The 25714-nt window shown below is 36.4% G+C and overlaps 1 protein-coding gene across 1 annotated transcript in view; it reads left to right on the top strand.

The window, feature by feature from the left end:
- Positions 1-25714, top strand: part of LOC149775121 (uncharacterized) — a 155574-nt gene that overhangs the window by 20104 nt on the left and 109756 nt on the right. Inside the window, exons 4-8 of the mRNA XM_089944352.1 lie at positions 279-392; positions 3580-3693; positions 6126-6239; positions 23854-23967; positions 24378-24491. Of these exons, the coding sequence (XP_089800478.1) occupies positions 279-392; positions 3580-3693; positions 6126-6239; positions 23854-23967; positions 24378-24491 (570 nt within the window). The remainder of the gene's footprint in view (positions 1-278; positions 393-3579; positions 3694-6125; positions 6240-23853; positions 23968-24377; positions 24492-25714) is intronic.

The following is a 25714-nucleotide window of genomic DNA, read 5'->3' as shown; positions in this document are numbered from 1 at the left end:
TAACGCTTTCTGACAGATATCAATAAATGTCCCAGTGATTCTAGTAACAATGGTAGAACTTGTCATAGTTACCTAGATTACCATAGTTGCATATGTTTAGTAACTTTTTCTTATTCGATTACACTTGGAAAAATAATATCATGAACAATTTTATAATAGAAATTATGCAACAGCGTTTAAGGAACCAATATAAAATGTTTGTATTTCCAGTAAACTTAAATCAAATTTCTCTTTTATACAATATGTTTGTGTATGTGAATATTAAAATATATTTTCAGATATAAACGAATGTGCGAGTACTCCATGTCAGCATGGCGGATCGTGTGTTGATGAAGTAAATGGCTACCACTGTACATGTGTTTCTGGTTACGCTGGATTCAACTGTGAGATAGGTAAATTGCAATTCCACCCGATATAGCTCAACATTTTCGGATGAGTTTCCGGAGTATTTTGATGGCCCCGATCATACAGTAAAAGTAATAGCAATATAACAATCATTGATATCTTGTATTATTCGTTAATAAACCTTTATTCGTCAGAAATGATTTTTGACCTGTTGTGGATATTATTATTTCATAATCTAACAAATATTTCAATTCAAGTGCTATCATCGGATGTTTATTGTATTAACATGGATATGATGTATGATCAAAATAGAAGTAGAAGTCTTAGAACATAGGCACCAATCTAAAATTGATTTTTTTTTATTTCGGCAGAGAAATCTCTATGAAAATCAACTGCCAAATTGTTTCCTGGCCAGCATCATTAATGAAACACAGCTTTCAGTGAAATAACTCTGAGAACATTTTGCGACTGGTATACATTTGTTAATCTGGAATTTCATAGTATTATGAATCATTATAATCTCAATTTACCCATTTTTCAATTCCAATTAGATATGAATGAATCATTTTCCCCAGTGTTCCATTTTTAATCAGATATCAATGAATCATTTTCCCCAGTGTTCCATTTATAATTAGATATCAATGAATCATTTTCCCCAGTGTTCCATTTTTAATCAGATATCAATAAATCATTTTCCCCAGTGTTCCATTTATATTTAGATATCAATGAATCATTTTACCCAGTGTTCCATTTTTAATCAGATATCAATGAATCATTTTACCCAGTGTTCCATTTTTAATCAGATATCAATGAATCATTTTCCCCAGTGTTCCATTTATAATTAGATATTAATGAATCATTTTACGCAGTGTTCCATTTATATTTAGATATCAATGAATCATTTTACCCAGTGTTCCATTTATAATTAGATATTAATGAATAATTTTCCCCAGTGTTCCATTTATATTTAGATATCAATGAATCATTTTCCCCAGTGTTCCATTTTTGATTAGATATTAATGAATCATTTTCCCCAGTGTTCCATTTATATTTAGATATCAATGAATCATTTTCCCCAGTGTTCCATTTATATTTAGATATCAATGAATCATTTTCCCCAGTGTTCCATTTTTAATTAGATATTAATGAATCATTTTCCCCAGTGTTCCATTTATAATTAGATATTAATGAATCATTTTACGCAGTGTTCCATTTATATTTAGATATTAATGAATCATTTTCCCCAGTGTTCCATTTATAATTAGATATTAATGAATCATTTTCCCCAGTGTTCCATTTATATTTAGATATCAATGAATCATTTTCCCCAGTGTTCCATTTTTAATTAGATATTAATGAATCATTTTCCCCAGTGTTCCATTTATAATTAGATATTAATGAATCATTTTCCCCAGTGTTCCATTTATAATTAGATATTAATGAATCATTTTACCCAGTGTTCCATTTTTAATCAGATATCAATGAATCATTTTCCCCAGTGTTCCATTTATAACTAGATATCAATGAATCATTTTCCCCAGTGTTCCATTTTTAATCAGATATCAATGAATCATTTTCCCCAGTGTTCCATTTATATTTAGATATCAATGAATCATTTTACCCAGTGTTCCATTTTTAATCAGATATCAATGAATCATTTTACCCAGTGTTCCATTTTTAATCAGATATCAATGAATCATTTTACCCAGTGTTCCATTTTTAATCAGATATCAATGAATCATTTTCCCCAGTGTTCCATTTATAATTAGATATTAATGAATCATTTTACGCAGTGTTCCATTTATATTTAGATATCAATGAATCATTTTCCCCAGTGTTCCATTTATAATTAGATATTAATGAATCATTTTCCCCAGTGTTCCATTTATATTTAGATATCAATGAATCATTTTCCCCAGTGTTCCATTTTTAATTAGATATTAATGAATCATTTTCCCCAGTGTTCCATTTATAATTAGATATTAATGAATCATTTTCCCCAGTGTTCCATTTATATTTAGATATCAATGAATCATTTTCCCCAGTGTTCCATTTTTAATTAGATATTAATGAATCATTTTCCCCAGTGTTCAATTTATAATTAGATATTAATGAATCATTTTACGCAGTGTTCCATTTATATTTAGATATCAATGAATCATTTTCCCCAGTGTTCCATTTTTAATTAGATATTAATGAATCATTTTCCCCAGTGTTCCATTTATAATTAGATATTAATGAATCATTTTACGCAGTGTTCCATTTATATTTAGATATTAATGAATCATTTTACCCAGTGTTCCATTTTTAATCAGATATCAATGAATCATTTTACCCAGTGTTCCATTATTAATCAGATATCAACGAATCATTTTACCCAGTGTTCCATTTATAATTAGATATTAATGAATCATTTTACGCAGTGTTCCATTTTTAATTAGATATTAATGAATCATTTTACCCAGTGTTCCATTTTTAATCAGATATCAATGAATCATTTTACCCAGTGTTCCATTTTTAATTAGATATTAATGAATCATTTTACCCAGTGTTCCATTTATATTTAGATATCAATGAATCATTTTACCCAGTGTTCCATTTTTAATCAGATATCAATGAATCATTTTACCCAGTGTTCCATTTTTAATCAGATATCAACGAATCATTTTACCCAGTGTTCCATTTATAATTAGATATTAATGAATGTGCCAGTGGCCCTTGTAACAACGGAGATACTTGTCATGATAGTGTAGGTTACTTCAGCTGCACCTGTTGCCCCCAATATAGCCGATCCACCTGTTTAGTAGGTACATGGTTTCATAAGTATATGTTACCACTGTCCCTATTCTCGTTGGAAATTAAAAGCATGCAATCCTGTGCAATGCAAGAAAGAAAACAAAAACAATAAATGGGAACATACATTTCGAAGTACTCTCAAAGATTTACTATTCAGAAACTTTAACAACATTTCTGAGATATTAGATCTAAGTACTATATTGGATTTATTGCAGGTGTTTTTCAATAAGGCACTATGCCAAAACCACGGAAGCCATCGCGTTAGTTATGAGAAAACCAGAAAACTAAGACATTAATGTGCCATTCGTGAGAAATGAGTTGCAATAATACTTAGATATGTTCCGATATGGAAGTGGATTGAATTTGAAAGAATAAAACAAATAGCTATTTGGTACTACATGTATGAGTCAACAATACAAGTTAAACATGTTTCTACAGATATAGATGACTGTGCGAGTTTTCCTTGTCAGCATGGAGGATCGTGTTCTGACCAAGTCAATGGCTACCATTGTACCTGCGTTGCTGGTTTCTCGGGACGGAATTGTGAGACTGGTAATTTAGTGTTTCATTCCATTAATTGGCATAGAACAATCACCTCACTGAATGAACATAAGTAAATGAATGATTGTTAACGAAAATTTGTCTTTATTTCAATGATTTACTACTTAAATATAACACAACAGCAGCAGAGAGGGTGAACCGAACTCCTTTTAGAAGAGTCTTTTTATTTTTGTTATTATTGTTGTTAATCCACTTGTAAAAGTGGGAGCTCTGCATCAAAAGTAATATAGATCAATATAATTTATTATATTTCTACAGCATGGATATCATTGATTTCTCAGCGACACCAAAGCAAGAGCCATTTAAGCATCATCCAGCGCTACCAAATTATATCAGAGCAATTATCATATGTCCATCTCGGTCTGGTAAGACGCAATTGTTGCTTAATCTGATAAAGAGATGGCTCAAGTGGGATACATTGTATATATTTTCTCCATCAGTAGATGATCAGCGATGCTATGATAAGCTTAAACATTTTAATGAAAACGCAAAATTTATGGACGAGTATGGCAATGATATTATTGTTTTTATCACCGATAGTGATAAAGCCCCATCTGTAGATGACCTCGATGAATTTATTAATAATCTCGTAGTATATGATGATGTCATGCTGGACAAACAATCAAATCCAGCTCGGATATTTTTTCGAGGCAGTTACAAAAGCACAGATGTGATTTATGTTACTCAGCGATATACACAAATTCCTAATGTGATCAGAGATAAATGTGATATTTTAGTTACGTTTAATGGAGTCGATACACATACTCTGCGAAATATTCATCAAACTTGGTGTTCAGGGGATATGGACATGATTAACTTCAAAAACTTCTTTTCAAAAGCACAAGCTACCTCACACGGATTTATAATAATACATTTACACGATCCTCGGTCGCATTATCGTATAGGTCTTGATACAATCTTTGGTTAAAAAATACATAATATTTTCATAACTTTTAGATTCCTCATCAGTAAATTTATAAGTCGATTAGTTCTATCTAACTCTGATTTAGACTCATTTTGGACTCGTATTATTTCATTTATACGATTTCCTTTTGCTTCATCTATAATATTTTTAAATTCATTTCCTGCTACACGTTCGGGATTAAGAGACATATAAATAATTCTTAATTCGAATTCTTTATCTAAAGAGTAGCAGGGAGAGTGCGACCAAAAATGAGTGTCATGGTGGGTAAACAAAACACGCATACATATTTGGAAACACGAACGACAAAGATGAAGTAACAAAATGAGCTAACCAAATTAGACAAACTCGGGATTTTTGTTAGAAGCTTCGGTTTGGCGTTATTGGCCATATATTTTTCATTTTGTTCGTATGAAGTTTTATTTTAAAAGACGTTTCTTCTAAAAAGAGGTCTGTTCACCCTCACTGCTGTTCACAACATTGCATCCCCCATGCTTTGTATTTTATTTGCTGGACACATGCCTGGGTAATATTTGTAGGCAGAAGCAGAGGAAATACAAAAGATGTCAAAAGTGTATTTATCCTTAGCAATATTATTTATTGAAAATGATTGATTATGATGTTTATACATTTGTTTCATAAAATTACGGTATTCAGGCTAAATACATTCATTACATATTTATGTTCTCTTCATAGTAGAAACAGATAAACGTAAAGGTCTAAGACAAACATACGCTCTTACTCACGTATATTCAAGATATAACCAAGAATTCCACCAACGATCAAGTGTTTGACTATGATTTGTGTTTGTTCCTCTTAAGTAAGAACACATTTGGTCAAACAGCTTTGAGAGCACACCATGGTTGAATTAACAATGATTCAAAAAGCGCAGACAAGATGCTACACATAGTTTTAATGATTATATGTTAACAGGCAGGCTAAGAATTTCTTTCAGTTTTAATCATTGTATTAATAACTCTTAAGGACTCTGCCTTCACTTTTCCCATTGTATATTAGTGAATATGCCAGTCGTCCCTAATGGAACAGGACCTTGTGATGATAATGGATGTCACATTATCTACTCCTACCTGAATTATAGATTTGCCAAAAGTGTGGGATAGACACATATCAAAAGCATTGCTTTACTTCAACCACGTAATATGTATGAACATTAATCAATCATTTTGTCATATACTCTTAAAACGAAAATGGGAACGTGGATTGGAAACACAATGATACGTTGTATGATGAAACCACTCTACGTCTTTCGACATTTATCTTTGAAAATTAGTCAACGTAGGCTACAAAAATATGCCATACAAATAAGAAAAAAAAGCAATGGAATTCAGAAGTACAGTTGCTTTTTAATTGGACCAGACTGAGATTTCGACAACCTTTGAATGGTAATGATAAAAATTCTAGTGTCATACAGTTTCCCATTCACAACCAATGATCACTCCATGAGCTTGTAAACCATAATAAATATTAAATATCTATACAGATATAGACGACTGTGCTATTGTTCCATGCAAACATGGTGGATCTTGTTTTGATCAGGTCAACGGGTACAACTGTAACTGCGTTTCTGGGTTCACGGGACTAAATTGTGAGACAGGTAAAATAAATTTCACTGGAAATATTAGTGTAGAATTATTAACTGTGAGCTTGAAGATTTTTGAATGAAGCTAAATTATAATAACAATAGCATTTATTCTGATATTAGATAGGAATGAAGTTTGACAGATTAAACGATATATACATTCGCTATTGTATGTATGAGTCTACACTATAAGGTAAACAAATAGATATAGATGACTGTGCGAGTTCTCCATGTCAGCATGGATGATCGTGTGCTGACCAATACAATAGCTACAACTGTACTTGCGAAGTTGGTGTCTCAAAACGGAAGTGTGAGATTGGTAAGTTAGTGTTCTATTCGATTACATTTTTTATGATTTATAATTGATTCAAAGAACAAATGAAGCAGCAGAGAGACTGAGCCCACCAACTATTTCGTCAAACAGAACCTTCTATCGAAAACACTCTTGATAGAAGTATTGTTTTCACAAAATAAACCCTTCTAGACAGAAAACACTGATAAAAAGGCTTTCTTCGCTGACCAGAAGGGTTATCTCTTGAAAAATGTCTACCTATATAACTACTTCTCGATACAAGGGTCTACTAGACGAAACATTCGGTGTTGTTTCAGTCTCTCCGCTGCTCGAAATACAAAGTATTACTAAAAATGCAAGCATTAGAAATCCTAGGATTTCTGGAAACGCTAGCGTTTCTAACTAAAAATTGTATCTAACCCAACTCGATACCGTGTCCGAGGATCATGTAAATTTATCGTTACAAATCCGTGTGGTTTTGCCTGAGCACGACTAAAGAAATTTCTGAATTTATTTATGTCCATGTCACCGCTGCACCAGGTCTGATGAATATTTCGTAACGTGTGTGCGTCAACGCCGTTAAATACCGCGAGAACGTTACAGTTATCTCTGATCACTTTTGGTATTTGTGTATATCGTTGAGTTACATAAATCACATCAGTGTTTTTGTGTCGTCCACGTGAAAATATCCTGGCAGGGTTTGATTGTTTGTCCAACATGATATCATCGTACACGACTAAATTATTAATACTCCCATCAATATCATCGATACTCGGTGCTTCATCAATATCAGTTATAAAATCAACAACATCTTCTTCACTTATCGATTTTGCACTTTCGTTAAAATCTTTTAACACGCTGTAGCATCGCTGATCGTCCACAGATTGGGCTATCAAATATAATTTATCCCACTTCATCCACTTCATTATTAAATTAAGTAACAACTGTGTCTTACCCGACCCAGGTGGACCTATAATAATCATTCGAACAGAATTTGGTAGCACTGAGTTATGTTTGATTGGCTCTCGTCGCTTTGACGCAGAAAAGTCAGTAATCTCCATTTGAAATGTCTTTGACATTTTTATATATCATAAAATTAATATAAATTTATATTGTGTGAAATGCCGAGCACGTACCTCAACTGCGGATATGACAACAATTACAACAAAAAATAATCGACAAGCGCTTACAGGCAAGTGTGAACGATGTGGCACAAAAGAGTTTAAATTTATTTTTAAAAAAAGGAGGTGATATCGCAGCCAAGTTAGCCAAGTTACCAGGAACACCGTGGGCTATATACCCAGGAGAAAAACATCTTCCAGGATATAATTACTGTGGTCCTGGAACCCGACTTGATATCAGACTTGATGCTCAGGATCAGCCCAATCCAGGTGAGTATCCCATAAATGCTATTGATAAGGCGTGTCATGCTCATGATGTAGCTTACCGAAGTAAGGATTTGCAACAACGCCATCTCGCGGACGTGAAATTAATTCATGCGTTAAATGCCATCACTGATAAACCTTTCAAAGAAAAGTTAGCATCCTGGTTGATAAAATCCGCAATGAAAGATAAATTAGCGCTAGGTACTGGTATATAATGGAGTCGATTTATTATTCCCCAAGCGGATATTGGAGAGGTAGCGCAGCAATTAGTAAACTCGCTGAAGCAGCAAAAGTTACAAAAGTTGCTGCTAAAAATTGGTTATCCCGACAGGCAATATGGCAAATTTATCTACCGCGTCCTAAACAAATTCACTTTGCACATTTTGATGTTAGTATGCCAAATGAGGTTCATCAGGCTGATATATTATTTCTGCCACATGATACTATCCGAAGACGTACATACAAGTACGCGTTAACTGTAGTTGATGTTACAAGTAGATACAAAGATGCTGAACCGTTAACGACTAAAACAGCATCTGAGGTTGCTTCTGCGTTTAAACGAATTTATCAACGTGGTCTGCGATGGCCAAATCTATTACAAGTTGATCCTGGCAAAGAATTTCAGGGTGCAGTATCATCACTGATGAAACAACATAACGTCACCATCAGACGAGGACATACTGAAATTCATCGCGATCAGGCAATTGTTGAGCGATTCAATCGAACACTTGCTGAGCGGTTATTTGGATATCAGTACGCGAAAGAATTCATTCAGGATACGAGATCTCGTGAATGGGTTGCAAGATTACCAAGCGTGATAGCTGCGCTAATTAATGAGATTACTCGAACAACCAACATGAAACCTGCCATCGCGATGACAAAAAAACATATACCACAACGACGGGATTTTTCAGCACAGCCGATACTGGGTGATGTTACAGTTAGATATTTATATGAACCGGGTGAACTTGAAGGTGGTAAACGAAGAGCGACTGATCCTATTTGGAGTGTTACCACACACAAGATATCTAACATAACAAGATCCACTGGTAGACCAGCAATCTACAGGTTGGATTCAACTGCTCCTCAACGTGGATTCACACGTGAGCAATTACAAGTAATTCCCGAGGACACACAATTACCACCCCGATCACTTAACTAGCGCTAGCGCCTCTACGTCGATTGCACTCAAGACAGGTCAACATGATATTATCACGTGTATGACCGCGATTGTTATCTTTTCTGTCTATGGTAAATTGTCTTGGATTATTACTCGAATACTGCCATAGCATTATACAGTTACAGCTCGCGCAATGATTATTCTGCTGTTGTTTTAACTCAATAATAAATTCAACATCAAGGTCGAAATCGCGATTATTTTTTTTGTCACTCTGTAACCGGCGAGTTTTCTTTTTATTACATCACCACCGGTGATGCTGTTGTTTTCATTATTAATTTTATCAGCTATTGAATCTTCCAATACAATTCTTCGCAGTTGAGATATTCTTCTGACTCTGGACACCGCTAGGTAGACTAGGTTTTACCATTCGATTCGATCATCAACGATCCAGACAGTTGTATCACTGATAGTTAGTCCTTGAGATGAATAAATTGTCATTGTGTATCCTAGCGTCCACGGGGATTTATTCATTTTTAGTGCATCTTTGACAGCATTAATATCAACTAACACAATATCATTCAATACTAAATTCTGTTTCCCTAAGTCTGGTATATCAACATCTATATTTTGTAACCGCGTATCAGCTAGTCTATAACATAACGGCACTGGCAACATTGGAAACTTTTCTTGTTGTAATTGAAATAGCTGCCATTGAAGTGTGTCTCTGACTATCTTTCTACTTGCCACGATCAAATCGTCTGGTTTCCACGAGCTCCAAAAGTCGCTCATCGAAGCTTCAGGAATCATCTCGCGCATAATTTCACATTGAATTTTATTCGGTTGTAATCTGATTAATGTTTTAAATTCTTTCAACGTTGCATCAAGTGCTCTATGATCATCAGACACTTCTTCGTGATAATCAACAAAATCTTTTAACCAATCATGTGGAGATGTGTCGACAAACGGAGGTGGTTGACCGTGATCGCCGCACATAATCACTGTAGTATTTTTCGCTAGCAGCCAATCAAGAAATGTTTTTAATGTTTCCAAGGGCACCGTACATATCTCATCCCCAATTATTTTCTCGGGAATATATTTTGTTCCCATTCGATCTGACGTCCACACACCGCCGCTGTATTTGAAAAAGCTGTGATAAGTACAAGAATTGACTCCTCGTTTCATCTCCCTGGCAATCCTGTGTGTAGGTGTTAGCACAATCATATCCGATTTTCCAAATAATTCAATCGCTCGAGTTGTCTTACCAGACCCACCCGGCCCGTTTAAATAAACAGTTTTGTGTCTAGTGATTGGATCATACACAGATGGCAACAACGATGAAAATGTCTCTGACATTTCTAATTTACAATAATCATCCTTAATTGCAACATCAGCGGATTCACAATATTCAGGTAACATCTCCGCTTTTATTCTCCACGAACTCCATGATTCATCGCAAAAGTCTTCGACTTTCATTGTGAAACGAGCCAGTGATTCTGAATATTTTTTACTTAGATAAAATGAATCTGTTGCAACTCTAACTGCGGTGTCAGGAAATCGATTTATCATTGATAGCAAATTTATAGAAACATGAGCCAGCATTGAAGATCTTAAATGTGTGTACTGAGGCGATTCTCCGTCGATATAACTTACAATTGTGCCCAACTTTTTCCCGTCCGACAAGAACCCATCCTCCCGATTACAAAATATATTTCTCGCAACAACGTCAGCAATTATAAAATCCAATTCAGCGTCATCGATAATCAGTCGCCAGTGATGTAGTTTGTGATTATATGCAGCACCTTGAGTAAATTTACCAATTATTCTTCGTCCGAGATCTTTTGCTGTTTTTTCACTATTGCTAAGTTTGATCTTGGGAACTTTAGGAGCTTCTTTAATAATGACATCCATCGGGGTATTTGGACTCTCTCGTGCATACTCGCTAATAACTTCATCGAGACTGATACGCTCCGGTGTTTGCAACCAAACTGAGGTCTGCGGTTGATATGATATGATTGATTGCTTCACTGACAGTCAACGATACCAGTATTCGGCTGTCAAGCATATATCGCAATAACACTATTGATACCCAGCGTTTCTCTGAGAAGTGTCTGCTAAACCAAACATAACAGCACGGATGAAGTCTCGCGGCGAATTCAAACGAAGTCACACGAGCAAATCCTGTCAGGTCAAAGTCGGGTAAAGGACCATTTATAGCAACTCGTGTCATCGAGTTCGTGGGATGTCCAAATCGCTTAAAATATTCGCGACACTCGCCCATCCCGAGAAAGCTTCCTGGGTAGCAAGCAATCATATCCACTGAAATCATATCCCGGTAGTCATACCGGGTATTCCACAACCCGCCATGCCCATACTCGACACAACTCAATTGTATATCCGAAAGAAACTGACTTCGGGTTGGTCTCCACGAATTTCTTTCTCTTGCGGCGTGAGCGGCAACACTTGGAACTGTTAAACAATTAACCAATAACTGCTCAATGTTTTCTTTCACATATTGTTCTGCGAGTTTTTTCATTTGTTGTTGCAACGACTCCATCCGGTATAATTCACCGTTGGGTTTTACAAATTGATCATATTCGCCATCTTCGGAACTCTTAAATAACCACACAGACACAGGGTCGGTTTTACTCAGTGTGTAAATAACATCAAATATGTTTTCCGAGTAAAATTTTACAACACGATCTCGTGGAAATATTGTAACTGCCTCACTCCAGGCATGAGAGTTATGATCAATAATTTCAATCGGTGATCCTGACTTTTTATAACGCTTCGAATTATATAATATTTCCCCGGTTAGTGTTTTTACTGTTATTGAAAATTTTAATTTACTTGATAGCACAGCAACATCATTTATTGATGCCCCAGTATCCTTGACTTGCTCAGCCCATGCTGCTATTTTTTCACGTCGCAGGTCGGTTAAACCGTTTCCTCGTTTTGCGTTTTTAAAATGTTCCATTACTCGCTCGGCTACACAATTTAACGCCAACGATGAAGTCATTAATGACGAAGTCATTTTCATCGGGGTGAGTTTATCAATTTTTGTTTTTTTTACCGGATAGATTCCATAAACGACTGAGGTCACAGGATACGCTCGAGCGTAGTATGGTTTATCAATCCCGGTCAGCATTCCTGGTTTGGAATCTTTACTTAACAGAATGGTCTTTCCGTTAGCAAGAACGGGGTCGAGTTTGTCAAGGATAATCCACGTATCGGAATCTGTTTGCACAATAAATTTTATTCTGAAAAAATATTTCTTACCGCGTTGATGTTTATCAAGGGGAAGATAATCAATAATTGTTTTTGCTCGGGAATCAGTCATTGTAGCATCAATGACTTCGTCAACATCGATGCTGTCATCGATGATTTCGTCAATGTTGCGGATAATTTTAAATGACGACCATACATGAGATGCGCCGTCGTCGCGGAATTCTTTTTTGGCATTCCTGATAATATTAAATAGATCAGTTAGATTCCGTCGCCGTGAGTCTCTGTTTAGTCTGTCAAGATCGAATCTCCCGGCGCCAAATAACTCCTTCATATTATATTTAAGACAAATATTTAAATTTAAATATTATATACATACAAATGAATAACTGCAAGTGGTTAAAAGTTGGATCTGTAACAGTCTGTAATAAGCCCTGCAGGAAGGATTCTGCGGTGAACACATACAAAGCATCACACGAGGAAGCACAGGACCTATACCGTGTCTTCCATGTGGTATTGGGGTCAGGGGTAACACACAGTTATGTCAAGGTGCGGAGGAAAGCGATACCGGGAACTCAAGCGATACTACAATAAAAAAGTAATGGAGATGCGCTGAAATCCGAGAGTGATTATATAACTAAGTTTTCGGACAAATTATAAATTAGACAAATACATTATAGTAGAAATGAATCAAGAATTTGTCCCACATCCAACCATTAAGAATTATGAAGCATCTCGCGAGGGAATAGTGAGACATTGCAGATTGAAAAAACCAGTTGGTGTCGTTAATAATGCTGGTTATCTTAGATTTACTGTTGCTGGAAAAAAACATTATTATAATCATAGGTTCGCGTTCGAGTGATAATCAAAGACGGCCTTGTAATTGATCACGTTGATGGACAAAGACTTAATAATAATTTATCCAATCTGAGAGCTGTGACGCAACGCCAAAATTGTAGGGCTGGGAATGCTGGGGGGGGGGGGAGAGAGAGTCTAGGGCAGTTGTATCCATAAATTTAGATACAAATGAAGAAATAATATTTCAATCGATATATGCAGCTGGCAAGTATTTCGGTAATTGTGCACCCTCAGCACGAAAAGTCGCAGAAAAAATATATAAATCAGCTCTGTCAAAACAATATAATAAGCAGAAAATTATTTTTCATTATCACGAGGATTTTCCAAACGGAGATAACTCCGTTAGGCATATCTCATGCAATTAGTTCCCTCCCTTTGTGCAATGCAGACGGATTTTTGCACAAGGAAGTAAATAACTTCCCTTTATTTCCCCTTGACAAAGTCAAGGTGACAATGTCAAGAATGATTTTATCCCTGACTTTGTCAGGGACAAACGCGTATTTATCTTTTTTTTTTACAGACACTATCACTATTTTATTACACTTGTTCGGGGTTATGGTACAGCTGTATTTTCCACACGATCATATTTAAGAAAAAACATTTTAACACGCTGAGCTATTTTTGAACTTCCAGGTATTAGTCGGTTTATATACAATATCGTCCGAATAATATACGGTGTTTCGAAACCCAACGAAGTTGCACACCTTTCTCCGTTATCGCCCCGTTAGGGGTGGTCTTTTACCACTCAACGGGATTGATTTCGGGGAGGGAGTGCAACTTTGTTGGACGTAGAATATAACCCCGCTGTCTATATGTTGTACCATCTTAAGATAAGTTAGAATTAAGTACCTAGGATAAGTTATATGTTATGTGTTGTCCCTATATAACCCTTGCTAGCATTTCAAATGGTAAGCTAGGGGTTCACAAATGGGGAATGTCTCGTCGTTCGCAAACACACCCTCTGGGCTCTCTAGACTGTTATTTGACAGGTTAGGGGCTCATTGGGGGTCGTGTTTCCGCTCCTGAGTTTGGTAGGATGTCATAAGACACCCTAGAGACTCAAATGAGATGTGATGTTTTTTTATTTTAAAGATATAATATTTATATAAATATGAATCACGAAAATATCAATAATGTGATTGATGCTATTAAAAAATTAGAAAAACAAGGATTTAATATATCACTAAATCCTGAAACATTTCTGTCTGATTTTGAATCATTATATGAAGCTAAATGCGCAGGGCATTATATTCTTCCTGCTCAATATCGATTCATAAAGATGATCCAAAATAATTTGTATAAATCGCTGGCCAGCGTAGAAGAAGCACAAATAAATGAATTTGTTCCATTGTCTCGTGCAATTGAAAAGATCAGGCTGGCATTGGCAGCCGAGTATGAAACAAAAAAGATAATAAATAATCGCGTTAGAAAATTGAAACATTGTATGTCCCTTGAAAATGCTTACATTAAAAATCCTTTAGGATTTTCAGAAGTCAGCGATGACAGCGTCAACGAGGAAATAAATACCTCACCTTGATTTACTTGGAAATCGAGTATCTTGATAAAATCAAGGAAGTGAAATCGAAGTAAAAAAGAAATATTACTTTTTTTACCGTCCGATTTACTAGCAAAAAGAGTATTTCTGGAAAAGTCTTTGACATTTCTAACGCTAGCGTTTTTACTGCATTATCTTATCAAGATGATCCCGTGAAATACACGAGTGAGCATAATTCATGACTTGGTCTGGAAAACACATGATCATTGTGATATGATTCTCTTGTAGTTGTTTCAACTGTGATTCTGTCAGTAAAAAATCATCATTACCGTATTTATCAATAACTATTTTAACTTCACCTATCAACGACGTTCCGCTTGATGCTTTCTTGATATATTCTTCAAGTACTTGTTTGTCGTGGATGGAACATTGTACGTGCTGATACATGCTATATTTTTTTATCATTTAATATAATTTATTTTAATGGTGATGGCACTGTTATTGTTGCCGACATCACTGTCAGAGAGATCACTGTCACTAACAATAAAATCACTGTCAGAGAGATCATTGTCACTAACAATAAAATCACTGTCGTCACTGTCAGAGAGATCACTGTCACTAACAATAAAATCACTGTCGGTGCAAATGTCAGAGACATTTTCATCATCATCATATTTTTTCGGAAATGCTTTGCATTTCTTGGGAGTCTTTGGAAAATGCTTTGCATTTTCATTGAAAATCGAAGACTTTTTGGACATTATTATAATATGATATTATTAATTGGAAGTCTATCTTTTGGGCCAAGACCGAAGACATCTTTTTGGGGTCCTCTTTCATAACCAGAAGAAGCCCAAGAAGCAGCATCTGGGGGTTTTCCGTCATAACCAAAAAACCAATAAATTTCGTCCGCACTGTAGGAGCTCAAACCACTACTCAACGTTGAACTTTTGATAACATCCAGATGGTCTTTGTATGACGGGGTAATTCCGTGATATGACTGCGCGTCAGTGATATAATCAGACTTTTTTGGTTCTGGTGGTATCGGTGGTGTCGGTGGTGGATTTTCAGGCCATCCTAATACTGTTCTGATTGAACTGTTATAAATGTCTACGGCGTAACCCGGTGAAGCGACTTCGATGATCGTTGACAACGTTGGCTCGTGAGCACTTATTGATATTTTTGCTTCTTTTCCCGTGATACGCTTTATTTGACGCTGTATTTCTTTGTTGATTTCTTCTATCTGATAAGACCCTGTTTGTAAATGAATGACGTCCCAATCTGGAGTACCGTCGGGGTTATTCTGATACGAAAATACAAATGAATTATCTGGCAACTGTCCGTGAAATGATGTCGACCTGATGTTGGGCCAACTGTGATATACTCGTAATTGTGCCAGTGCGATTTCTTTTACTGGAATTGCAGTTGGAAAATTAATATTAAACTCTGGTTGCTTCGAAGATATTGTTATCATTGATGTTTTTACCGGAGCTGTGTTTGCGGCTATCTTTTGAAGTATCTCCGTCATTATTTATATTCATCGTTTTCAAATCAAAGTTCTTTGAAAAGCACTTTGTGTTTTCGTAATTGTTGTATGCGCTGGACATCAACGTGAATTCGGAATCGGATATAACTGTATCGTCAAGGCTGGATGATATCAGCGACGACAATTTCGAGTAGGTGCTCGTGGCTGCGCTGTTTAACTTTTCATATTCGTGTAATTTTGTTAGCGCACACGAGGATATTTTTTCGCAATTATATTAGCAACTCCTGCAATTGTCGCTGATGTTGAAACTGTAATTGTGACCGCGATTGCAGTTGTCCCTGGGTCAGCGCTGATAATAGCACCCCAGTAGATGCAACTACCGCGGATACCGAATACACTATTGTGTCTAATACAGATACACGCCGTTTGTACTTTTTATCTTTGTTGCGCATTTGTCAATAGTATCTTTTAACTCTGACTGCCATTCGCGTACTTGATCATATCTATATTGCTGCGCACTTAATGACTCTGTCATTAGAGTTGTCGCTGATGCCATTTTATTATTTTACGCGGTAACCAATTGAGGCGTTTCAGCTACAAATTCCAAACACCACCAATAAGATGTTGCGGTTAATTTCTTGTCTGCGGCTTCCAGTATAAATGTTTCTTCGGTTTCCTTGTTTAATATGATAGTCACAACCCCGGAATACTTATCGGTGGAATGTCTCCAGGGATATGTTGTGAAGATCTCAAATTTAGCGGCACTGAACACAGACAGTCCATACACGCCTGTGGCTGTTGCTGTATATTTGATAGTATTATTTTGTTTGGACCATGTTGCGAATCCCGATGATACTGTATATACGATGTTGATGATATGCCCGGGGGTAACTCCAGTGGGGACCTTAATCAGACTGGTTTTGTTAACGATCTCAGGAATTCCCGATACGATATCTTGCTGTGTTTGTTTGATCGTGTCAATGCTATTTTGTATCAACGCGATTTGATCTGAAAAACTTCTATCTGTTCTGACTACACCTAATCGGGTATTAATCGCGTTGACTTCGCTGGCGTTACCAATAAGATTTTGTTTGATTTCAGAAAGGTTTATGTCGACAACTGGAGGAGTCCCAAAGAACTTATCCACGGCATCATCAGTTTTTGCAAAGTTTCTTCGAAGTCTTGTGAACGCGCCCACGTGAACATCATACTCAGCCCGCAACGTGGTTAGTTTACTGTCAACGGTGTCTACATATTGTTTGTTTGCGGCATCTTCCGGGGATGTTGGATATCTTAAAACGGTTATTTTGTTACCGTTCATGCTGAGTTCACATGTCATTGTATCACCGGACTTACACGTTCCCCTGCGTGGGGCCCCGAGTGGCCGAGTGGTCTAAAGCGCTGTCCGTTACGGACCACTGCCATCTCACCTCTTTCTGCGTGGGTTCGAGTCTCGGATTCAGCCAATGTGGGTATGTGAGAAAGCTTGCCAGTAGCTTCTCGTGGGTCGGTGGTTCTTTCCGGGGTTTTCCCGGGTTCTTCCTCCACCATTGATACTGGCCGCCATATATGGCCTATCGTGTGCTGAAAAATGGCGTTAAACCCTACAACAACAACAACAACAACAATCCCCTGCGGCTTTTCGTGCATCATCTCGCAGCATCGCAATTGATATCGACGAATCTCTGATTCTGCCGCTGTCAGTGAATACAGCGATGTTGTCCGCGGTAGCTAAAAGGACCCTGTGAATTATGTCATTCCACTTAATGTTACTGGCTTTTAGCTTGCCATGTCGATCTTGAAAAATTACAACCTCATCTGGGTCTACCCCAGTTAGATTTAAAAGATTATCAATTTCATCTTTGGTCGCATACTTTGATAAATCGATATCTTTTTTTTTCTTCCTTTGTTCTGCTTGATCTTCCGTAAATATCAACCATTATTAGTTATGGGATTGTTTAAATTTGGAAATCACATCTGTGATTTCAACGTGTATTCATGCACGACTTTGTGAGGAGAAATCTTCGATTTCAAGATTGCATCGAGAACATTTAAAACTTCACGGCCACATATCGGAGGATCGGTCAGTGTTTGTATTGGTAACGTTGAATACCAAATTGCAGTGCCTGGCACCAGAGTACTTTGTACTCTGCTGACATAATTCAGAAACTTAATTGGCGGTGCTAGCCCGTACGAATCAAAATAGATAATTCCACGTGGATCGATCGCGTAAGCAACCCAGTTAGTTCCTGGACCATCACTGTTATCAAGATTAATAATTCCGGTTTCTGGATTATTCGGTCGTGTTGGTAATTGATTTCGCATAAAGACGCCTCTGAAATTTTTTATATTTAATTGTTTAACAGCATCAAGCAAATCAAAATTTGACATCGGTAGAAAACCAGCGGTTTTCAGAACCGTTTTGGGTACCATGAGGGTGGAGTTTCTGGAAGTCTTAACCCGCGTCCCATTTTTTGTATCCTTTCCCTGTGGCTTTCTTTAGTGCCATTCCAGCAGCTGTTCCAACAGCCCCTAACGCGGCTGCTTTAGCGACTGCGGGGGCAGCAGCAGCTATCAGTGCTGGTATCGCGGCGAGAAGAGGAAATATACCGCCTGTTTTAACCATATCTTTGACCGCGGCTGGAGAGAAATCAAGTTGAGTTCCAGTAGCTGCTTGCTTTGCTTTATTGAAATGTTTTACTTGGGTTTTAGTTAATGACAGTTTGTTTGGACCGCCCAATAGCTGATCGTGTTTTAGTGCTATTTTTGTCCCACATGTGCTCAGGTTCTTCGATTGTAATTTCTTCACCTGACCAGGAGTCCAAGTGACATTAACATGACTGTATGACATTTTATTTAATACGAGATTGATCTAATTGTTACATATTGCTGCTAGCAATGTTACATATTTTCCACTGGGGCATGAACGACTCTCATTCGTCCACAAGCACCTTCAAGTAGCATTGTTTTATCAGAGAGTATGACCGCGATTGCTCTGTAAGGGTTACTTGAGTTTACGTTAGCTCTGAGGTGTAAATCAACAACAGATTGTTCAGCTAAATCAAGATGCTCCAGCGAAAAGTAATAAATCGGATACATACTCGTAAAATCCAACTGTGATATTTGCAAACTAGTATCAATATTTTGATCACGTCCCGTAAATGTCATCAAACGGTGATATACACGTGCTACATTATTAGTGCCAAAGTTCAATATTATATCCTCGGATGGTTCTTGATGTCCGTTTATTCGCAAGGATACTGCAGTGATACCAAGTTGATCAAATATTATATGAGAACGTTCTTGATTGTTTAATCGTAAATTAAGTTGAAAGACATGTCTTGGTGCCGCAACACCTTGCTGTGATGATATATGCCACGTGAATAGCCCATCAATATAATTTTGATTAACGTCAGTGGTTGTTGTTAGCCACGACATTATTGATTTACCACCTTGATCCATGAAAGAAATTAACCGCTGTTCTGCAGCGAGTGACGGAGTCATCACCGGCATCCACAGAGCAAGTCTTTTTATATTTACTTTACCGTCAGCAACGCCAGCTGCTCGCCAGATAGCATCATTGTCATCACCTTTTCGATGAAGAACAACTGTGTGTTTGGCTCCAAAAATGGCCTTTCTAACATTTCTGCAAAATCCAAAGACGTGAGACAGTGGAATCGCACATGAAAATTCTCTATTATTACCTTTCAACATTGATTTTCGTATTTCAAACCCTAAGTTGTACTCTGGGCTGGGTCTTAATATCGAAAATGCATCACCTGGTCTAGGCGGCATCCCAACGGGTTGTGGATCAACCGCAGTATTTCGTGCTGTTTGTACCTCCAAATACGGTCTTCCATCAGGAAAGTTAGAATTGTCTTTGGCGAACATCATAGTTGGGCCAGCTGATCTAGTGTAATCATCTGAATATCTTGCCAGCCCAATAATTGTCGTAGCAACATCAACATTATCTTGAATTGTCTCAATTTATTTTGCCGTCTATGAGATATCTGGCGCTGGAAAATAGTGCCATGATGCCATTATTTACAAAGCCAACTTGGACATCAGCTGCATATGGTGTATTAGCGACAACATTTGTTACGATTTCACCTGTAACTTCAATAAATGCTTCCGCGGGCAAAAAATATCTGCTTGTATCCTGCACTTGTAATTCAATTCTGCTCCGCTGATTTGGTTCTCGTGCTTCATAAGAATAGTACTGATAAGACTCATCCTTGAGTACTGGTGCATCCATATCGAAAGCTGGATCAGACACGCGTTTAAACATTTTATAGTAAATCATAGTCATCTAAAACGAAAACCACTTCCTGATAGCATACTTGTATTTATTGGTTGATCCAGTATCTCTGCTAGTTTTTTATTTGCAGCTTGATTTATTACTTTACTGACATCCACAGGCATCTCTGCGGTGGCTGGTAATTTGACTGGCCTGCGTAATCGCGCTAATCTTTCCTTGATTGTACTAAATGCCTTGCTGGCAATATTACCGATAGCACCAGGAGCTATATCTTTAATAACATCAATAGCTTTCATTGATAGTTGTTTTGCAATCGGAGCTGCCTTGGGTGCTAGGCTTCTGAATAAACCTTGAATAACATCACCATCTCCGTAAATTGCTCTATAAACAGGTAGTCGTGAATTTATTACCCTGACCACGACGGGTCCACGGTGAGCGTTATGTATGATCATTATTATTTTTTTTTATCTAACTCGATGACTTTCAGTCAATGATTTCATCGATAAGTTATCCATACGCGTGAACATCCATGATACCACCCTGAAATAATCGCTGACAAATACCAGCTGCTTCATTAATTATTTCCGGTGAGTTATTACCAGCTCGTCTGCCTCCGATGAGAACTTCTAACCGCGATACATCATTGAGAACACTATTAGGACAAGTAATGTGACCACCAAGACCACTACCTGTAGCTCCATGGAGGCCAAGATCTTCAAGAATATCATCATCTTTTTCATCTGGACGCTCCTCCAATAGCGGTGAATAGGGAGGTGGAAGCCCTTGTTGTCTACTTTCGTCAAGTTTCTTCATTGCATTTACAAGGGTTGAAAATTTTGAATCGTTAGATTTGACCGTTTTCTTATCATAGTATACACGATACACCCACTTAACAAAATTGGTATCAGTCGTGGACTTATATTTCTCGCTTAAATGTTTATGTTTGTCATATAAACCATCTAATATAAATTCAGGTAATTTGTCTTCTGGTGTGTTTTTAAGGACTTTAATAAAACCCGGATCAAATTTTGCAGTCAGTTTAATAATTTCCTTTGCTGCTTTGGGTGCAGCAGCTTCGGCGACTTTAGTGACTTCTTCAGCGGTGGGTGGAGGTTGAGCTATATCAGTTGGAAGTTTTTGTAAAATCTTTTTTGTTTGTTAGTTCTCCTTGCAATTTTTTCAGTTTGCTCAGCGGTTTGTTTTAGCGTTGGAAGAATACCCTTTTCTCTTTCCTCTTCCGTAATATCTCCCAATAAAGCTCTTTCAGTGACCGCCGCAGCCTTTTCAGTAGCTGTTGTAACGGGTTTAAATAACTGTTATGTACCCGTAGCAAATTCAACTTGTGCTTGCTGTCGTTGTTGAAGTTTTTCTCTAAAACTATCGCGGACAGGAAGAAATTTTTTAATTGCTTCTAATCTAACACTATATGCTTCTCCGATATTTGCCATTGTTATTGATTTTATAATTTTTTAATTCACAGAAATCCTAAAGGATTAGAAATGCAAGCATTAAAATCCTAAAGGATTTTTCCAGGAGCAGCAGAGAGACTGAAACAACACTGAATGTTTCGTCTAGTAGACCCTTGTATCGAGAAGTAGTTATATAGGTAGACATTTTTCATGAGATAACCCTTCTGGTCAGCGAAGAAAGCCTATTTATCAGTGTTTTCTGTCTAGAAGGGTTTATTTTGTGAAGACAATACTTCTTTCAAGAGTGTTTTCGATAGAAGGTTCTGTTTGACGAAATAGTTGGTGGGCTCAGTCTCTCTGCTGCTAATGAATATCTCAAATTATTAGACAAAATTAGCCGCAAAAAAGATCTATCAAAAGTATATTTGACCTTTATCATTATAATTTCTATTTTAAATGATTTCTTTATGATCTCCGTACATTTTTATCATACAACGATTATTAATCAAAGATTGATACATTCGCTCTCTGTTTATATTGTGTCCTGAGGGAAAACATCGAAAACTAAAGTGTAAAATATAAGCACAAAATCTTACTTGTGCATATTCAACTTCAGACAAAGAATTGCGCAAGCAATCAATTGTTTTTCGATGATTTGTTTGTGTTCGATTCTCAAATATTGACCCAAATGTGATCAAATAACGTCAAGACAACGCAATGATTGACACACTCATGATGTAGAAAGCACATACATGACACTGTCCATATTTTAATGATTATTATGTTAGCCAGTGAGTTATGAATTTCAATCATTATGAATTATTGTACTGACCACTTTAAAGACAATGGTTTTATTGTTTTATATGATACATCAATAAATGTGTCACTGGTCTTGATTGGAGCATGGACTTGTCGTGATAATAATTGTTATTTTCGTTGCTGCAATCTGCATATTTACCTGTCATAATATTTGTGATAGACACATAGTATACAAACAGCTTCATTCTTCTTTAATAATGTAGCATGAATATAAACATTTGTTCCTATGCACTATCAAAAGAAACAAAAAGGAAATATTAATCGAAAATACGTTTAGGAATGCGATCTTTCTTTTAATGATACGTTTTTATTATGATCATTCTCTACAGCTTGTGTCATTTAGGCAAATATAAATTATGAATCAAATGTAAATGTTAAAAGGGATTTTCAAGTACCCAAGAGGGAGATTGTGAAGAACTTGCTATTGAAGTGTTATTAGAAACATTCTCGAATCATATTGTTTTCAATACACATTCAATGACCACCACATTTGAGGGTCAACCATAGTAAATAATACATATCGGTACAGACATAGATAACTGTACTAGTGTTCCATGCCAACATGGGGATTTGTGTTGATAAAATCAACATATACCATTGTACCTGCATTTCTGGATTCTCCGGACCAAATTGTGAGACAGGTAAATTACAACTCACTTATGTTTTTTAGGAGATACTTATCAACTCAATGCTTAAAGATTGTCGAATGTACCGATGGCCTTTACACTTTATATTTTTATATCAACTATTTCGGACCACGTTCTAAGCTACAGGAGGCATTCTTCCATCTGATTACATTGTTGTAGATTGCATTTTAACACTTTGTACGGATGGGAGGGGAGCAATGAAACAATTATCGGACTGTTGGTCCTCCTATAACATTGTCCAATGCATTAAAAGGGACTTTGCATAACATTACATTTCCATCAGAAACCGTCATGAATTCTAAGGTGAATACTGTAATTCCACAGCACAGGATAAAAATAACACGTTAATTTCATAAAAGAAGTAAAGTAGTTCAAATTAAACACCAAAATATTATTCACTGAAAATACAGTAAACTGAGAAGTGTTACTAAAAATAAAATCTTACATTGTTTCTGTGTTATGGTGTACGAAGCGAAAGACAATTTACGATAAAATAACTCAGTGTTTAGGTTACCATTGAAATTAGTATGCCGTAGAGCAAATATTCAGCATAGTACCTTGATTTTCGTAAACCTGGTATGATTTCCACTCTGTACGAATCCATAAAAATGACTATACTGAGTTGTATGTTTCTCCATCAGATATCAATGAATGTTCCAGTGGTCCATGTAACAACGGGGCAACTTGTGTTGATAATGTAGCTTCCTTTAGCTGCACTTGCTCTCCTGGATATAGTGGAGCCACCTGTTTAATAGGTTCATGGTTTCCTAAGTATATTCTAAATCTGTCTTCATTTATCTTTGAAAATTAAGACAACACATAGTCATGTGTAATGCAAGAAAACAACAACAATAAATGAGATTGAAAATTGTAAAGCACTTCAAGTTTTAGAACACTGACATTACAAACACATCTAGGGAATGATAATTCCAAATCGTTTATTGATTTTATTAACGTACTCTTCTTACGGGGCACCATACCATAACCACCAAACCTATTGTTTCTTAAATATACAACAAAAAGAAACAAAGAAAGCAAAACGACGAAAATAACGAGTATCAATATTGGTTCTGCTATGGGATATGAATGAAATTTGACACATTAAAAATACATATGCGCTATTGCATTTACAAGTTATCAATACAATATAAACATCTTTGAACAGATATAGATGACTGTGCGATTTCTCCATGTCAGCATGGAGGAGCGTGTGTTGACCAAGTCAATGGCTACCACTGTACCTGCGTTGCTGGTTTCTCGGGACGGAATTGTGAGACTGGTAAGTATGTGTTCCATCTGCTTATATTTCTTATGCTTTATGATTGATTTGCATGACACTTGATTAGCTCAAAGTAATATATAAAAGTAAACAAAATACAAGTTATACCGACACTATATTTGACTTGTGCCTCTATACTTTCGATAAAATGATTTCATTATGAATTACATTTATTTATTTGTTTGCAACTATTCATATGTAACACTTGATACAATCATTTCATCTTTCTATTCTGTCCTGGTGAGGACACATGAAAACTAAAGTGTTAAATACAAGTACAAGCTGTTACTCGTGCACGTTCCACTTCCAACCATACCTTTCACTAGACATTGATTGTTTTACGGTGAGGTGGGTTAATGAAATTCCTTTGGCTGTTTATTTATGGATTAATAAGACTTATCACAAGATCTTGATTCACTTCTATTGGCCAAAATTCAAAAGTGGTGTTTGTAAATATTGCACATTTTGTCATACTTGTCAAATTGTAGTAAAACCTAATCCGAAGATATCAAAGGCTCATCTGCAACCTATTCCTGCATTTGACCAACCATTTAGCAGAATAATGCTAGATTGTTGATAGAATAAGTCCATTACCTAAGAACAAGTCAGGTAATCAATACATGTTGACCATAATGTGTACGTCAAGCAGGTTTTCAGATGCCATTCCTTTGAGGACTATTAAAGTTAAAACCATAGTAACAACATTGATAAAAAGTTTTATATTCAATTTAGCCTTCTTGAATTTGTCCAATCTGATCAAGAGTCAGATTTTAGGTCCGGAATTTTCCAGCCAATTACGCTTGAATTTGGTATTCAGCAGTTCAAGTCAAAAGTAAAATTATGTTTTGACAGAACTTCAATGGAGAGAACTTTTTCAGTCAGGTAATTTAGTTCCGTCTCTCTTGATCATTCTTCAGATTAGATATTAAGGCCCTTACAAAGTTAAATTATCATGATAGTACTCCTGGGATCTATATAATTGAAAGAAGTATAAGTGTATTGAAAGAGATAGCCAGGTTAAACATGCAATTAATTTAGTTGTACCTGTCCCACTCATTGAAGTTTTAAGTGAAGTAAAACCATAAAGCTCCACTGATGTTGGAGTGACAAATCTTCGTAATTCAGATATTGTGAATAATCTGGACCAGTTTTTTTTTTTACATTAGCAAGAGCAATAAAGGAATGAACTTAAACAGCTAATATTTGAGAAATGACCACTTATT

This window comes from Sinohyriopsis cumingii, chromosome 19 (genome assembly GCF_028554795.1).
Source record: "Sinohyriopsis cumingii isolate HCF-2022 chromosome 19, ASM2855479v2, whole genome shotgun sequence".
Lineage (NCBI taxonomy): Eukaryota > Metazoa > Mollusca > Bivalvia > Unionida > Unionidae > Sinohyriopsis > Sinohyriopsis cumingii.
Note: the sequence above shows the minus strand (reverse complement) of the source record. Positions and strands in the feature narration are given on the sequence as shown.